The sequence below is a fragment of the Oncorhynchus kisutch genome, linkage group LG7 (assembly GCF_002021735.2).
Source record: "Oncorhynchus kisutch isolate 150728-3 linkage group LG7, Okis_V2, whole genome shotgun sequence".
Classification (NCBI taxonomy): domain Eukaryota; kingdom Metazoa; phylum Chordata; class Actinopteri; order Salmoniformes; family Salmonidae; genus Oncorhynchus; species Oncorhynchus kisutch.
In genome coordinates this window covers 664,163-682,873 of record NC_034180.2, presented here as the reverse complement: position 1 = coordinate 682,873, position 18,711 = coordinate 664,163, and the positions used below count along the sequence as shown (strand labels likewise).

The 18,711-nt window shown below is 44.1% G+C and overlaps 1 protein-coding gene across 2 annotated transcripts; it reads right to left on the bottom strand.

Annotated features, from left to right (window-relative positions):
* Positions 1 to 406: 406 nt before the first annotated feature.
* pkd2 (polycystic kidney disease 2) lies at positions 407 to 18,309 on the bottom strand. 2 transcript variants are annotated; one of them, XM_020469216.2, is made up of 15 exons: positions 16,890 to 18,309; positions 16,494 to 16,607; positions 7,589 to 7,722; positions 5,917 to 6,167; positions 5,406 to 5,630; positions 4,881 to 5,109; positions 4,463 to 4,633; positions 4,013 to 4,194; positions 3,690 to 3,810; positions 3,465 to 3,563; positions 3,031 to 3,152; positions 2,757 to 2,874; positions 2,507 to 2,670; positions 2,072 to 2,219; positions 407 to 1,779 (listed from the first exon to the last, which is right to left on the bottom strand). In XM_020469216.2, the coding sequence occupies exons 1-15, from the start codon at positions 17,335 to 17,337 to the stop codon at positions 1,558 to 1,560; spliced, it is 2,748 nt and encodes a 915-aa protein (XP_020324805.2). In that variant the 5' UTR covers positions 17,338 to 18,309; the 3' UTR covers positions 407 to 1,557. The 2 variants fall into 2 exon arrangements, with proteins under 2 accessions (XP_020324805.2, XP_020324806.2); XM_020469217.2 differs by having other exon boundaries at positions 2,507 to 2,667; positions 16,890 to 17,867.
* Between the last annotated feature and the right edge of the window lie 402 nt (positions 18,310 to 18,711).

Genomic DNA, 18,711 nt, shown 5'->3' with positions numbered 1-18,711 from the left:
GAGAGTGGTAATTATGTACCTACCAACAATGTATAGCCAAAATCAACGATATCAACCGTTAATGTGGTTCCAATGGACCATATGCAAGAAATGCCTGACTCCTAGAACACATACAGAGGCCTAAATGGTCACCTTTGTGAGACCTTTCAGTAACAGAGAGACCTTTTTGGTGACAGAGCAGGCGTCTCGTCTCCAGAACAGGCATTTAGGTCAATAGGGGGTATAATCCCATTTAATCTCATCTAATCCCCCAACATATATCAACTCCAATCAAACCGGTTCAATGTACATGACAGGTCCATTACTGGCACCTTATATTCAAGGTTTAGAGTCACTATCGGTGTGTTCAAACGTATCAAACAATGACCCGGATTAAATGTAGTATTTTTTAACACACACCACTTCATCGTTTTAGCATCACAACACACTTTATTTATTTTTCACACCTTTGATATACAGTATGTAACCACAAAAAAATGACAAAACAATACGACTACAAAATACTGCAAGGTACCGTATATAATAATACACACGAGGATCACATGACCCTAGAAGCACTCCGAATCGAAGTTTGTTTCAAGTTACAATATGTATCATATTATGCATTTATAAGAAGGGTGTTTTGTAAGTCATTACAAAGTGATATAGGTTAGTAATTATGACAAGATGAGCCACACTTGTAACTATATTAAAATGACAAAAAAGGAAAGCAGCAAATGAACGATCGATGAGACCATTTCCTGTGGAATATCAAGATGTGCGTGCGCGCATATACGGTGTAACCAAAAACCAAAAGCCCTTGAGCTACGTACCCGCACAGGAAAAGCAATGATATGCCGTGTATTCTTAGAATATAAACCAATTGGAAATAGCTTAAGAGGCTAGTTCATTTACATGTAATATCTCCACTATAATCAAAACCTTCATTGTGTCCAGCATCTTCATGTACCCGAATTCTTCATTTGAAACGCTACAATCATGTACATGTGCTTGCACTGTAAGCTTTGTAAATGTATCAGGTCATATTTTGCTTGCCTTAAAGCATGTACCATCTTATAGATGGCGTACGTAGGACTGTTTTCAGACCATATGAGTCTATTGGGTGGGTTTCACTCACACTCTTGGATAGCTGAGGTGCCGTGCACGTGACTTTGCCATTGTGGTATCATGTGTAAAGATTTCAAACAAACACAGAGGGATGATGATGGGACTATGTACTGGTATATAATGTAGAACACGACCAGAAAGGACATTTACACAAGGATATCTTCATTTGTGCGACAACCTATTGTGCCACAACCAATGAATACAATCTCGAACCTCACTAAAATGTCTCTTAAAGTTACACTTAGCCTCCGATAGGTCCAAATCCTTACCTAAAATGTAATTGCGTAACTCGGACTTCCACGATAATCTTCCATTGAGGTCAATGGGAACATTTTCAGAAAATTCAAATTGCATGCACACATCTCAAGTAAGGATTTGGCGCTTAGAACCTGTAAAAAATACTATAATGTCCCTTTCTCGTTACCGTGTAACTTTCTGGTGGGCGGAGTTTTACACGTGGCCACTCCCATTACCCCCAGCATCCACCCCATCAGTAGAAAGGGAGGAGGAGGGGCGGGGACGTGGTTGGGCTCCTGGACCAATGGCAATGGCGGGCTGGTGATGGCTGACTTGTGAGACAGTGTCATCAGACTCCCAGCGCTCTAGCTCCTCCCTTACCAGCCGCTCCATCTGCTCTCTCTGGACGTCCATGTCCCGACCCTGCCTCTCATCCTGGGGGAGAGATTTGATTTTATTAGTATCTTTTAGTCATCATTTGGACTAATCGTCCAAGAGTCCTTAAACATATAACACACTGTTACAAACAGACATAATACCCTAACATATTGACCAGATAAATAGTCTAAAAGTCAGAGAGAAGGGGGGACAAAAGGGAGAAGGGAGATGTTGGAACGAGAGAGATGGACAGAAAGAGAGGGGAAGGAAAGATTTTTAAAAAGTGTTTTGGTGTGGGCGAGATGGGTATATGTGTGTGTGTGTCCCCCCCATGTACATTCCGTCTCACCTCCAGCACCCCCTCCAGCAGTTTTCCCAGCACGTCTCTCCTCTTGAGCTTAGCTCTCTCCATGGCCTCCAGCTTCACAATCACTGCATCGATCTTAGACACTATACTACCTATGGAGTGCTCCATCCGGTCAACACGACGCACCAGCCTGGAATAGAACAGAACAATAATGTCAATAACAAATCAAATCAAATTTATTTATATAGCCCTTCGTACATCAGCTGATATCTCAAAGTGCTGTACAGAAACCCAGCCTAAAACCCCAAACAGCAAGCAATGCAGGTGTAGAAGCACGTTTATATAACATGCTATATCCATAGTTACGACACATGGTTTAAAACATTTAAATATCAGGTACATCCTCTGTCGGAAACACACAGAGGACCTTTCAAAAGCCCAATACTTCAACTTGGCTGGTAATAGAACTCGACCTACACTTGAAACTCTTCGTAGGGCACGCCTCCTGAGCTGCTGCCGCGGCGACGGGAGCTGTGACCGCTGTCCTCGTCGTCATCCTCCTCCGAGTCGTCATGGCTACGGGGGAAGCTCCGCCCACTGGTGGGTCTGGGCAACGAGCTGCGCTCCAGATCCAGGTCCTCCTGGCCATATGTGCAGAGACACACTGAACATCTGCAAACGTGTGTGTGTAGCTCGTTGCCCTGTGTGTGTGTGTGTGTCCACTCACTCTCTCTTTCTCTAGGTCGTCCCTCATCTGCTGGTGTTCGTGCTCAGTCAGCTCCTGGTCCCCACCGTGGTCATATTTGGCAAAGATGGCCTCAATCTCCTCATCCGTGTGGCCCTTTCTAAATACACAAACAACAACACATTTAGTTGTACTATTACATGTCACGTGTGTCTTGATGTCTTTCTTCGTATGTATGTATAAATGAATGAAATAGTGTATGTTTATGAATTAGTCAGTGAAACCCCAGTTTGGTTTCAGACGCTGCAGCGGTCACCCTTTGAGGTCCTGGCGGAGCTCGCCGAAGTTGAGTTTCCCACCGGCCTGGCGCAGACTGTCTGAGATGTCATCCACAGTGGTCTTCTTCAGTCTCAGCTTCATCAAGGCTTTGTTACAGCCCTGCAGGGAGAGAAACAACACTCTGACAAACTCAAGGACACCTATCAACTCGGAGGTGAATGTTGTTGCCATTTTCATTCTGCATTTAGCAGTTATTCAGTACATGTTGATAATATTCAACAGTAACGTAAAATTACATTAACTTGAGTCTCCTTTTCAATTGAACTCTTTACTTCATACAATCTTAAATATGAAGTTGCTATGATACAAGTCAGCTTGCAGTTGTTTGAAATACTCAGCTACAATGACGCGTTAAGGGATCACATACACCTACTAGAACAAATAACCCCACATACCATTTGGGTCCCGTACCTTTTTAATGAGGTCCGTCATCTCCATCTCAGACCTCTGCTGGGACATGTCTGCCTTCACCTCTGAGTAGGTGTCATTAATGATGGCCAGGAACATATTCTACGGGGAGACAAAAAACAGTCAGAGCAAACTTTAATCTCTCTATATAATGTAGATCAAATAGTACAATATGAATATATATCAATATAACCACACATTTATCAATGGTAGTATATCAAAACTCACCATGAGGATGAAGAAGATGAAGAAGACAAAGGTGATGAAGTAGATGGGTCCCAGGACTGGGTTAGCCTCCTCTATCTCAGAGAACTCAAAGTCTCCCAGGATGATGCGGAACTGGGTAAAACTACATGGAAAAGAAGACAAGAAGAAGAAGCTATGAAGAGGCTAAGATGAAGCTAAGGGGTGCGTTACCATTATAGTTCCAATGGGTCAAATTCCAAACAAAATTCAAATCAATCAATGGGAGCCCTGGTTGTCTATGGAGAACGTAAAGAACTGAGAATCTTGGAACCTGGGTTGATTCCAATCAAACCAATGTTACTTACATGCAGGCTTGGAAGGTACTGAAGTCATTGACCTGGGTGCCAAACACCAGGTAGGCCAGCTGAGCGTAGGCCAGGAAGATGATGAAGAACATGATGGCGAAGCCGATGAGGTCCTTGGCACAGCGAGACATGGTAGTGGACAGCTGGCTCATGGTCTTGTTGAAGTTGATGAACTTGAAGAGCTGAAGAGGAGAGATGAGCAGAAACCAGGTTAGAATTCAAGTGTCTTTGAAAAGCGTTATATCAATTCTGTCTTTTTTTATTTGTATTAAAATCATGCTAATATAATCTCCCTTTATGGGAGCATACTTTGGCTTCTGCCAACAGGTCTGGACCTTTATGGCACAGGTAGTAGTACTCTCATCCTGTAACCAACTGTAGAGTGTCTGAGCTCTGCTCCTGGTCAATTCCCACTCAATTGCTACATTCAGCGTGTCAAGCCATTCTTACCTTCACCCAGGAGAAAAGGACGATGACTGCGGCCATGTTGTTGAACGTAACCTGGAGGTGTGCCAGAGGCTCGAAGCTGGGGTGGGCACTGTGGTTCTCCAGAAGGTCTTTGAGACGATTGCTCACCACTGATGTTCTGGTGATGTTGATGATTATGGCAGAAACACTCAACTGGAAAAAGAGGAGGGGGATATTTGGAATCTCAACACAACAATATTTGGATCACAAACATCTTCCCTTTGTTCCAATATCTATACTAGCCTACCACTTAGAATGCATGTTCATTGCACTAACTCATTCTAAGTAGTATGCTAGCGTGGATACTGGAACAGAGCCCTTCTTTACTTGTTTCAGGGTGTTTCAGGGGGACTCCATCCCTTCCTACTCCCTGCTAGGGCAGCCATCTTGAATTACGTACCACAACGATGAGGACATCCAGGCAGTTCCACACACTCTTGAAGTAGCGCAGGCGGTGGAGGCGTATCTCCAGGGCCTCCTCCACCACGTAGTACAGGATGAAGAGGCAGAAGGCCACCTCACACACCCCGACAAAGTAGTCCCAGCTGGACATGTAGCGAATCAGACGCACCGTCTGAAACTGCCAGGAAGTGACTACGCCTCCTGTAGCGGGGAACTCCACCACCAACCTGAAACATTAAATTAAATTCATCTGTATTTATCCCCGCAGTTAAGCAGACAGGTTAAACTGAATGAACAAGAGATATTCCGTATTCAGCCTCTCTAGGGTGAAAATCGAGGTTCAATGACACCAGATTGTGGATGAGGATGGTAACTAGAGAACTCCCATTGGATTGCATGAGTCATTGATCCCAACCACGGATGTCTTGAGAGCCTGAATTGAACCTATGTATCACCTATATAACCAGTGTGAAACAGTCCTAAGTAACATGTAATACGTATGTAATAACTCTGGGCTCTGTACCTGGCAATACAGAAGAGGTTGATGTTGCCGTTGTAGACGGAGAAGTCCAGGAAGACGGCTCTGGTTCCTCTGTCCAGCCACAGCTGGTGTTTTAGGGAGCGTAGCAAGCCAGCTGACTCATCTCTGGAACGGGCCAGGTCCTGGTAGTAACCCCCTCCACCGTAGGTAGCCACCTGGCCCCAGTAACTACTCCCATTCAGGCTGTTCTCCTCTGTGTACATCCACCTGGTGGAAAGACAGACAGTCAGACTCATCATAGAGCCACAGTGAAACAGTTTGGCCTGGTATTCACTGGTGGCTATTGGTGAGTGACCTTATACGCCATACTTTTATCTGGTGGACAGCATCCATAATGTGCTTTCAGTTAACACTAGAGCACATGATGTAACTATTGCTTTGGTTTAGTCTCTAGCATTACAACCAATTGTAGCTTTATGGTTGCTTTCTTATACATTACCATTGAACTATACTGTACATCTAACAGTAGTGCATAGTAGTTTAGTAGACGTACGCAGTTCCGTTCATGGGGCCAAAGGGGGCGCTGTCCTCGTTGCTCGGGGTGTACATGTTGTAGCAGTCCTGCACCTCATCCCTAAGGTCCTCGTGCACGGAGCAGGATTCGTTGCGAACTTTGACCTGGCGGAGGCGGGGCACCCCCAGTAGCAGGTTCTCATAGTAGATCATACTGTGGTTCTCAGGGAGACTCTTGTTGTTGTACCATACTTCCCAATACATCCCGTTCAGGAAGGGACCCTCTGTGAACTGCATGGTGGAGAGACACGCACTGGTTACAGAGAGAATTTCAACTGAAAGCTCTGCTGGTCTGTTAGGTTCTAACTAGATTCATGGAAATGCTCCATTGTTCTATTTGGTGTTAATTAATGTGATTTGAACTAAATACTTTTAAGTGCTGCTTTGGTTTTATGCATCATATACACTACACAACAAAAGTATGTGGACACCTACTCGTCGAATATCTCATTCCAAAATCCTGGGCATTAATACAGAGTTGTAGAGGAAAAGCTTCTGGGAAGGCTTTCCTCTACATGTTGGAACTGCTGCAGGGACTTGCTTCTATTCAGCCACAAGAGCATTAGTGAGGTTGGACAATTATGCCTGGCTCGCAGTCGGTGTTCCAATTCATCCCAAAGGTGTTCGAAGGGGTTGAGGTCAGGGCTCTGTGCAGGCCAGTCAAGTTCCTCCACACCGATCTCGACAAACCATTTCTGTATGGACCTTGCTTTGTGCATGCAATTATTGTCATGCTGAAACAGGAAAGGGCCTTCCCTAAACCGTTACCACAAAGTTGGAAGCACAGAAACGTCTAGAATGTCATTATATGCTGTAGCGTTAAGATTTCCCTTCACTGGAACTAAGGGGCCTAGTCCGAACCATGAAAGACAGCCCCAGACCATTATTCCTCCTCCAACAAACTTTACAGTTGGCACTATGCATCCTCCAAACCCAGATTTGTCCATCAGACTGCCAGATGGTGAAGCATGATTCATCACTCCAGAGAAAGCGTTTCCACTGCTCCAGAGTCCAATTAAGGTGAGCTTTACACCGCTTGTGTGCGGCTGCTCGGGCATGGAAACCCATTTCATGAAGCCCTGGCGAACAGTTGTTGTGCTGACGTTGCTTCCAGAGGCAGTTTGGAACTCAGTAGTGAGACGATTTTTAAGCAATACGCGCTTCAGCACTTGGGGGTCCCGTTCTGTGAGCTTGCGTGGCCTACCACTTTGCGGCTGAGCCGTTGTTGCTGCTAGACGGTTCCACTTCACAATAACTGCAGTTACAGTTGACCGGGGCAGCTCTAGCAGGGCAGAAATGTGATAAACTGACTTGTTGGAAAGGTGGCATCCTATGACGGTGCCACTGAGCTCTTCAGTAAGGCCAATCTACTGCCAATGTTTTTTTAATGGAGAATGCATGGCTGTGTGCTCGATATTTTACACCTGTCAGCACTGGATGTGGCTGAAATAGACAAATCCACTCATTTGAAGGGACGTCCACATACATTTGTATATATAGTGTAACTGAGCATGGGCATTGGCATGCATTGGCATCTTTGTTATACCATAACTAAGCACCGAGCTCTATTTTCCAATCAGACAAAAAGCACAAAGCAGGAGATTAAACCACTGCATAGCAAACCGGGGAATTGACTCATTGAATTGACTCACCTTCCAGAATTCACCCATAGTTGAGAGGCTTCTGAATGTGGCTGTTTCCCCCGGGGACAGTGGTGTATCCAGGAAGAGCTGGGACATCACCTTGGTGTAGTAGTACATGTTGGAGCCCACCATCCCATAGGTCACTACACAACACAACAGAAGAGACTGTAAGAGTTTCTCGGCATGAGATTATGGTGCATTTTCCTTTGTGTTTTTAGTTACACACAGCATACCTGTTCAGCATTTTCTAATAACTGTTTATTTCATACATGCTTGTATACATAACCAATGTTTAAAATAATGAATAACGGCATTAATGTTATCCTATCGTTATACTATATATATTACTGTCATGCTACAGTTGTATTAGCCTATATTGTGTTTACCCCCATAGTCCATTGACACATCGGTGCATCAATCTAAGTAACATAATTTTATAAATCCCCATCAAAATCCATCAGTTTAAAAGAAAACTACCCAGAAACTATCTTTTGGTATTTGTTTCATTTGTCCATTGTTGACATAGTCCCGAAATATTTTGCTTGTCAGCAATAACATTTTCAAGATATGTAACTTTCAAAATACAGAAATCATCCCCATATAATGCATTTTGCATCATATGATGCTGTATTTTAAGTCATATGATGGGATGATTTTTGTATTTTGAAAGTTACATATCTTGAAAACTTGATTTCTGACAAGCAAAACAAATGTCAACAATCGACTAATCAAACAAATACCAAAGAATACCAAAAGTTTTGGGGTGGAATTTTCCTTTAAGCTCCAGATATCTGTTTTTTTTGTTGCATGGGCTATGTCTCAATCCACCGCATCCGCCTGTGGCGGTCTTCCTCATCTGAGGTGGAAAGTGTCAGAGCTAGAGCTCTGTTTGTCTGACCAGGAGACATCCCTAAAAAATATACTCTCAAGATAACGTCTATAGCATCTGAGCGGTTTGGCCTACAAACTAATATGACCACTCTATAGAAAGGTAAGAATCTCACGAACATGATGGCTCTATGACAAGTGTCGTGGGACTTGTCTAAAGGTAACCCATACAAATGAATGTATGGAGGTAGTTTTGTTCCAACAAGGGGTTAAATATGTGTAAAAAAAAAACGAAAACATTGCCCGGGCTTTCGTATATGTCCTGGATATAGAACAGACACTTCCAAACCTTATTCCTTATTATACATTTTTTGACTGTCTTTTTTGCGTTATTCAATGCGTTTCTATGGGCTATAGTAGTAAAGGAAAAATTCAATATTTTATTTAAAAAAAAATATATATATATGTCACGCCCTGTGACATGGGGATTTATGTGGATTGTTTTGTCTGGGGTTGTTTGTAGTTATGGGATTGTGGTTAGAGTAGTACTCTAGGTAAGTCTATGGTTGCCTAGAGTGGTTCTCAATCAGAGGCAGGTGTTTTACTTTGTCTCTGATTGGGAACCATATTTAGGCAGCCATATTCTTTAGGTCTTTTGTGGGTGATTGTTCCTATCTTTGTGTTTGTTGCACCAGAGAGGACTGTTTCGGTTTTTCACGGTTATTGTTTTGTATTATGTTTGAGTTTTTTCTTTATTAAAGAACATGAACACCAACTACGCCGCATTTTGGTCCGATCCTTGCTACACCTCTTCAGAGGAGGAGGAAGATGAGAACCGTTACAATATATATATATATATATATATATATATATATACACCTAAAGGGGTCCTAAAATTTTAAATAAAATAGCTAAATGGTCCATGGTATGACTTTCTTAAAACAACCCCCCCCCCCTCCCAATGGCTTACACTTATACAACAATATTGTGAACTACATCTTTGTGTTGATAATGTGTTTCTCTCTCTGAATGGTCCAACAGGTACAGTGCTGATCCTCAACACGGGGACCCCTCAGGGGTGTGTGCTCAGTCCCCTCCTGTACTCTCTGTTCACTCATGACTGCATGGCCAGGCACGACTATCTGAATGGTCCAACAGGTACAGTTAGCACCAGCTACCAAATCCTGGCCTACCGCAGAGGCCAAGACCTGTTTAAGATGCCACTGAAAACAAAAACGTATAGGGGAAAGGGAATAGCTAGTCAGTTGCACAACTGAATGGATTCAACCAAAATGTGTCTTACGCATTTAACCCAATACCTCTGAATAGGGCTGCCTTAATTGACATCCATGTCATTGGTGCCAGGAGAGCAGTTGTAACCCCAAACGTCTGTGTATACTTGAATCTGGTCAACCTGCTCCCATGCACAGGGAATAGGCTTACACTTCCACAAGCAGCAAAGTCACAGGGATAAAACGTATTCAGCGTTCCATAGTCAATACAGGACTAAGAATGAATCGTACTACACCGGGCTCTGACGCTTGTCGGATGTGGCAGGGCTTGCAAACTATCACAGACTACAAAGGGAAGCACAGCCGCGAGCTGCCCAGTGACACGAGCCTACCAGATGAGCTAAATTACTTCTATGCTCGCTTCGAGGCAAGTAAACACTGAAACATTCATGGGAGCATCAGCTGTTCCGGACGACTGTGTGATCACTCTCCATAGCCGATGTGAGTAAGATCTTTAAACAGGTCAACATTCACAAGGCCCAGGACCAGACGGATTACCACCACGTGTACTCCGAGCATGCGCTGACCAACTGGCAAGTGTCTTCCCTGACATTTTAACCTGTCCCTGACTGAGTCTGTAATACCAACATGTTTCAAGCAGACCACCATAGTCGTTGTACCCAAGAACACTAAGGTAACCTGCCTGAATGACTACCGACCCATAGCACCCACGTCTGTAGCCATGAAGTGCTTTGAAAGGCTGGTCATGGCTCACATCAATACCATCAACACCATTATCCCAGAAACCCTATACCCACTCCAATTTGCATACTGCCCCAACAGATCCACATATGATGCAATCTCTATTGCACTCCACACTGTCTTTTCCCACCTGGACAAAAGGAACACCTAGGTGAGAATGCTATTCATTGACTACAGTTCAGCGTTCAACACCATAGTGCCTTCAAAGCTCATCACTAAGCTAAGGACCCTGGGACTAAACACCTCCCTCTGCAACTGGATCCTGGACATCCTGACGGACCGCCCACAGGTGGTAAGGGTTGGTAACAACACATCCGCCACACTGATCCTCAACGGGGACCCCTCAGGGGTGAGTGCTCAGTCCCCTCCTGTACTCTCTGTTTACTCATGACTGCATGGCCAGGCACGACTCTAACACCATCATTAAGTTTGCGGATGACACAACCATGGTAGGCCTGATCACCGACAACGATGAGACAGCCTATAGGGAGGAGGTCAGAGACCTGGCCGTGTTTTGCCAGGACAACAACCTCTCCCTCAATGTGATCAAGACAAAGGAGATGATTGTGGACTATGGGAAAGTAGGCCCGAGCACGCCCCCATTCTCATCGACGGAGCTGTAGTGGAGCAGTTTGAGAGCTTCAAGTTCCTTGGTGTCTACATCACCAACAAACTATCTTGGTCCAAACACACCAAGACAGTCAAGGCAAAACCTATTCCCACTCAGGAGACTGAAAAGACTTGGCATGGGTCCTCAGATCCTCAAAAAGTTATACAGCTGCACCATCGAGAGCATCCTCACTGGTTGCATCACTACCTGGTATGGCAACTGCTCGGCCTCCGATCACAAAGCACTACAGAGGGTAATGCGTACGGCCCAGTAGATCACTGGATCCGAGCTCCCTGCTATCCAGGACCTCTATACCAGATGGTGTCAGAGGAAGGCCCTAAAAATTGTCAAAAATTGTCAAAGCCACCCTAGTCATAGACTGTTCTCTCTGCTACCGCACGGCAAGCGGTACCGGAGTGTCAAGTCTAGGTCCAAAAGGCTTCTTAACAGCTTCTACCACCAAGCAATAAGACTCCTGAACATCTAATCAAATGGCTACCCAAACTATTTGCATTGCCCCCCCCCCCTTTACGCTGCTGCTACTCTCTGTTTATTATCTATACATAGTCACTTTAATTCTACCTACATGTACATATTACCACAATTACCTCGACTAACCGGTGCCCCCGCAACATTAACTCTTTACCGATTCCCCCTGTATATAGCCTCGCTATTGTTATTTTACTGCTGCTCTTTAATTATTTGTTACTTTGAAGAAAAAAAAACGTTTCAATTTTTTTTACATAACAATTATTTTTCTTAAATTGCATTGTTGGTTAAGGGCTTGTAAGTAAGCATTTCACTGTAAGGTCTACTACACCTGTTGTATTTGGCGCATGTGACAAATCAAATTTGATTTGATTGTGGTATTTTAACAATGCAGGATTGGTTGATTTCAAGTTTTTAAGTATACGTTTTTCATGATGATTGATAAGAAAAGTATCGTCCAACCCGACTTATTCAGCATTCCATTGTAGTATTTGCTTATATGCTCTGTTGGACTGCATCCAGGTCCATATTTAAGCTATATTTAGATAAATATACATAAACAGTCCAACATACACACATATAGCACATATGGCTCATATATATGCTATTTTCCAAGCCTCTATTTCATTGACTCCCACCTGGCTGAGAAACTGGCTGATCTAGCTCCATCTATCCAGCCAGGAAATGACTTCCTGATCCACCCAAAACCCCATTCTGGCACGGGAACACTTTTCCTCTCAGCCGCCGTGGTTTAAGGAGTGGTGAAACTAGATTAATAGCATTCTGACTCTCGGTTGTGCTGTATTCTGGAACTTTCATCATCTTCCCACAATCCTTTTCCCAAACGTACAATAATAGTGACTAAACTCTAATGGAAGTTCCTGGCTTGAGGAAGCTTTCCTGATACGCTGCCAGAGTTGTTTATCAGACCTAAGGAGTTTGGAAAATGACTTTTCTGCAGGAAAAGCTGGTCAGCGGGAAAAAGTATCCTCACGGACTTAGTATTAGTCCTAGCTAAGAGCAGCAGTTACATAGTAATACCACTTCAATATGTTTTCAAGAAAATACAAATGCGAGAGCACAAAAGTGCTATACTTGATAGGTGTATGTACTTTTACTACTACCTAATTACAATGTAATTATATTGGTTTGCCTATCCTATAGTTATTCTGGTTCATAAACTGGGTGGTTTGAGCCCTGAATGCTGATTGGCTGACTGACATGGTATACCACAGGTATGACAAAACATTATTTCTACTGCTCTAATTACATTGGTAACCAGTTTATTATAGCAATAAGGCACCTCGGGGTTGTGATATATGGCCAATATACCACGGCTAGGGGCTGCGTCCAGGCACTCCTTATCCGTGGTATATTGGTCATATACCACACCCCCTTGGGCCTGACTGTTTAAATAACGCATGTATACTATGTGGGGCCAACATTTTTAATGCAAAAAGACTCTTATGATGCCCAACATGCATTCTCTGTGGGTGTGTTTTTTTTATTTTTTATTATTTCACCTTTATTTAACCAGAGAAAAGAGTCTCCAACCTCAGAGATTTTTGCAGTTCGTTCCAGTCATTGGCAGCAGAGAACTGGAAGGAAAGGCGGCCAAAGGAGGAATTGGCTTTGGGGTGACCAGTGAAATATACCTGCTGGTAGGCTATTTTGTAAATGACATCACCGAAATCGAGGACCGGTAAGATAGTCAGTTTTACGAGGGTATGTTTGGCAGCATGAGTGAAGGATGCTTTGTTGCGAAATAGAAAGCCGATTCTAGATTTTGGAGATGCTTAATGTGGGTCTGGAAGGAGAGTTTATAGTCTAACCAGACACCTAGGTATTTGTAGTAGTGATGCTGGACGGGCGGGCAGGTGCGGGCAGCAAACGGTTGAAGAGCATGCATTTAGTTTAATTTGCATTTAAGAGCAGTTGGAGACCACGGGAGTGTTGTATGGCATTGAAGCTCGTCTGGAGGTTAGTTAGCACAGTGTCCAAAGAAGGGCCAGAAGTATACAGAATAGTGCCGTCTGCGTAGAGGTGGATCAGAGAATCCCCAGCAGCAAGAGCGACATCATTAATGTATACAGAGAAGAGAGTCGGCCCTAGAATTGAACTCTGTGGCACCCCCATAGAGACTGCCAGAGGTCCAGACAACAGGCCCTCCGATTTGACACACTGAACTCTTTCAGAGAAATAGTTGGTGAACCAGGCGAGGCAGTCAATTGAGAAACCAAGGCTGTTGAGTCTGCCGATAAGAATGTGGTAATTGACAGAGTTGAAAGCCTTGGCCAGGTCGATGAATACGGCTGCACAGTATTGTTTCTTATCGATGGCGGTTAAGATATCGTTTAGGACCTTGAGCGTGGCTGAGGTGCACCCATGACCAGCCGGAAGCCAGATTGCATAGCGGAGTAGGTACGGTGGGATTCGAAATGGTCTGTAATCTGTTTGTTAACTTGGCTTTCGAAGACCTTAGAAAGGCAGGGTAGGATAGGATATAGGTCTGTAACATTTTGAGTCTAGAGTGTCTCCCCCTTTGAAGAGGGGGATGACCACGGCAGCTTTCCAATCTTTGGGGATCTCAGATGATACGAAAGAGAGGTTGAACAGGCTAGTAATAGGGGTTGCAACAATTTCGGTGGATAATTTTACATAGAGAGGGTACAGATTGTCTAGCCCGGCTGATTTGTAGGGGTCCAGATTTTGCAGCTCTTTCAAAACATCAGATATCTGGATTTGGGTGAAGGAGAAATGGAGGAGGCTTGGGCGAGTTGCTGTGAGGGGTACAGGGCAGTTGACCGGGGTAGGGGTAGCCAGGTTGAAAGCATGGCCAGCCGTAGAAAAATGCTTATTGAAATTCTCAATTATCGTGGATTGATTGGTGGTGACAGTGTTTCCTAGCCTCAGTACAGTGGGAGGAGGTGCTCTTATTCTCCATGGACTTTACAGTGTCCCAGAACTTTTTTGAGTTTGTGGTACAGGATGCAAATTTCTGCTTGAAAAAGCTAGCCTTGGCTTTCCTAACTGCTTGTGTATATTGGTTCCTAACTTCCTGTCACACCCTGACCATAGTTTGTTTTGTATGTTTCTATGTTTTGTTTGGTCAGGGTGTGATCTGAGTGGGCATTCTATGTTGTGTGTCTAGTTTGTCTATTTCTATGTCTGGCCTGATATGGTTCTCAATCAGAGGCAGGTGTTAGTCATTGTCTCTGATTGGGAACCATATTTAGGTAGCCTGTTTTGTGTTGGGTTTTGTGGGTGGTTGTCTCCTGTGTCAGTATTTGTACCACACGGGACTGTTTCGGGTTTGCACGTTTCTTGTTTTTGTAGTTTATTCATGTATAGTTTCTTTATTAAAGAACCAGGAATTATAACCACGCTGCATTTTGGTCCGCCTCTCCTTCCCAGGAAGAACCCCGTTACATTTCCCTGAAAGGTTGCATATCACAGGGGCTATTTGATGCTAATGCAGTACGCCACAGGATGTTTTTGTGCTGGTCAAGGGCAGTCAGGTCTGGAGTGAACCACGGGCTATATCTGTTCCTGGTTCTAAATTATTTGAATCGGGAATGCTTATTTACGATGGTGAGGAAGGCACTTTGAAAGAATAACCAGGCATCCTCTACTGATGGGGTGAGGTCAATATCCTTCCAGGATACCCGGGCCAGGTTGATTAGAAAGGCCTGCTCGTTGAAGTGTTTTAGGGAGCGTTTGACAGTGATGATGGGTGGTCGTTTGACCGCAAACCCATTACGGATGCAGGCAATGAGGCAGTTATCGCTGAGATCTTGGTTGAAAAGAGCAGAGGTGTATTTGGAGGGCAAGTTAGTTAGGATGAAAGCTATGAGGGTGCCCGTGTTTACGGATTTGGGGTTGTACCTGGTAGGTTCATTGATAATTTGTGTGAGATTGAGGGAATCAATCTTAGATTGTAGGATGGCCGATGTGTTAAGCATGTCTGCTAGGTCACCTAGCAGCACGAGCTCTGAAGATAGATGGGGGGCAATCAATTCACATATGGTGTCCAGGGCACAGCTGGGGGCAGAGGGTGGTCTATAGCAAGCGGCAACGACGAGAGACTTATTTCTGGAAAGGTGGATTTTTAGAAGTAGAAGCTCTAATTGTTTGGGCACAGACCTGAATAGTATGACAGAACTCTGCAGGCTACCACTCCGCCCCCTTTGGCAGTTCTATCTTGTTGGAAAATGTTATAGTTAGGGATGGAAATTTCAGGGGTTTTGGTGATCTACCTAAGCCAGGATTCAGACACGGCTAGGACACCCGGGTTGGCAGAGTGTGCTAAGGCAGTGAATAAAACAAACTTGGGGAGGAGGCTTCTAATGTTAACATGCATGAAACCAAGGCTACGGTTACAGAAGTCAACAAATGAGAGCGCCTGGGGAATGGGAGTGGAGCTAGGCACTGCTGGGCCTGGATTCACCTCTACATCACCAGAGTAGGATAAGGCTATAAGAACTGGTCATCTAGTACGTTCGGAACAGAGAGTAAAAGGAGCAGGTATCTGGGCGCGATAGATTAGATTCATGGCATAATGTACAGACAAAGGTATGGTAGGATGTGAATACAGTGGAGGTAAACCTAGGCATAGAGTGACGATGAGAAAGATATTGTCTAGAAGCATAATTTAAACCAGGTGATGTCACCGCATGTGTGGGAGGTGGAACTGAAGGGTTAGCTAAGGCATATTAAGCAGGGCTAGAGGCTCTACAGTGAAATAAGACAATAATCGTTAACCAGAACAGCAATGGACAAGGCATATTAACATTAGGGAGAGGCATGCGTAGCCAAGTGATCATAGGGGTCCAGTGAGTAGTTAAGCTGGCTGGAGACACGGCGATTCAGACAGTTAGCGAGCCGGGGCTAGCAAACTAGCAGAAGGGCCTTAGAGGTACGTCGTGACGGAAGAAGTCTGTTGTAGCCTCCTCATGCGGAGCCTCCGTGTGTGTCCCGTGTGTGTGGTACTTACAGATACACAGTGTGATAAGGAAGATGACGTAGGTGACCATTTCTCTCAGGACGTTCCTCAGGTACCTCTCTCTGCTGCTGTCACTGTCCTCCATCAGCTGAGTACCCCATAGAACTGGGGGAAAAAACATTTCAACACACACATTAGTATCCTTCCTTAACCATCAATGCTCGGCTTGAGATGCCAGTGCATTACCAATGAGGGCATCTACAGGTGTGTGTTGACCTAAGTGGTGTATGGAACAGTGAGGAAGAACGGCCAGAGAGGTGATTGAGCCAATGACACAGGTCTCTACAAGTTAAAGGGCAAGTGCACTACCTCCTGTGTCATAAAGGTCCAGACCTCTTGGCAGCTGTAGTGTTCTTCATACAAGGAGGAAACGTAAGTGACACTAACTTCTTATTTTCTCCAGTATCCTCTTCCCACAGCTTTTGATGTCATGCCTGTCTTGCTGCAGGGCATCCACTGTCGGCGTCGGGTATAATCCACGGTGGATGCGGGTGCTGCTCCCTCCAGCGGTGTAACTTCCCAACCCGCTGCTGCAGCTACTGCTGGAGCCCGTGGACACTGATCTTCTCCCCGGGCTAGCCGGAGGCCAATCGGCCCCCATCATCTCATCCTCCGGTTCGAACCCCGGGTTGTCCCGACTCCAGGCTTGTCTTGAGGGGGGTGATGGTGTGCCTATGGCGCCCCCGAGCCCCAAGTCCTGGTGCTGTATGTTCTCCATCTCAATCCCCTCGCTTGTGTCCAATCTGTGCGGCAAGGACGCACCCGCTGCGCCCGTGGCGGACCTGCTAGCCTGATTCTGCTGCGGTTGTTGTGATCTCACCCGAGTCGAGCTCATTGTTAGTCCAATTCACTGAAAAGCTTTTAAAGGCCAGACTAACTACATTTACAAAACGTTAAAATCAATTATGTCTCTAGCCACTAACAAGTGCTATGTTTATGTCACCCTTGACGCGCATATCAGAAAGGAAATGTTTACGCACACATTAAAATATGTAAGAAAGTTGCCCAAGTTCAAACTCTGCAAAACAATTTCGGGAAAAAGATGAACTCATTTTGATTATTTGTATATGTTCCTGTTCACAGCAAATATACTTCGAAACGTAAATGGCTTACTAAGGAAGAAAAATAACAGAACTAAAGTTTGTCTTCAAGAAAGTGAGCGTCTGCGTAGTTTTAGATCAAACTATTGCAAAAGTAGGTATATCAACAACAACAAATATATATAGTTACAAAACTAATTTGTAGACTAAACATTTACTAATGAAACTGAAAACTATCAACGAAATGCCTCGTTTATGGAAAAGAAGCCAAACATTTTCCTTGTCCCGGGCCAGCCATCTTGTTCTTGCTGTTCCCCCAAAATCTCACATTCTCATTTGTTGGAGACTCAGATTACATTAGAAGTCATGGCGTCACAGACACTGTGGCATGCACCTCTGGAAAATACAGCACAGTCGAATGTGTAGGGGTGAATCACTTTTGGTAAAATACAATTTCACGTCTTAGAAGTGTACAATAAAGAATACAATATAATATAATCAAGTTGCTGTGCATTCCATCATTATTAAACGAGTGAAAAAAACCATTTCAATATTTATTTCTACAGCAGTAAACTATAATTGCCTTATATGGCTCAGCAAAACACTTTTTTCTCCAAAGGTTTATATTAGTTTTAGTTCGTTATCTGAGCGATTTCTATTCAGGATGAGTGTTTGCAGTGCTGTGTATGGAATGAGAATGAATAGCCTACTATTTAGAATGAATCAAATCACAATTTGTCATGAGGACATTATTTTAGGGCTAAATGCATGTGCCTTTAGAAACAAAAAACTATACTTTGTATAACCACGTATGTTTGGGTCTGGGGCTGCTAAGCAACAAGACAGTCCTGCAAAACCCCTGGCCAGGATTGGATGTGATTTGGACCCAATAATTGATTGACATTTCTAAAGGCCAATCATATTTCTTTACATGGAACAACAGTATTTCTACTAGTACTTCCATAGTTATTCGGTCACTTGGTGTGTTCTTTTCTAGCAACATTGTTACTGTATTACCTTTACTCACTGTTGTTGTTATTCATGTCCATTAGATGGCGCTCATTCTCCAGTTTTGATTTAAATCACCCACCGGCTCAATTCACAAGGGAGTTAACTCAAGGTAGTTACGTCAAGGTAACAATCACTGTTCAAGAAAGTACTCTTTTTTT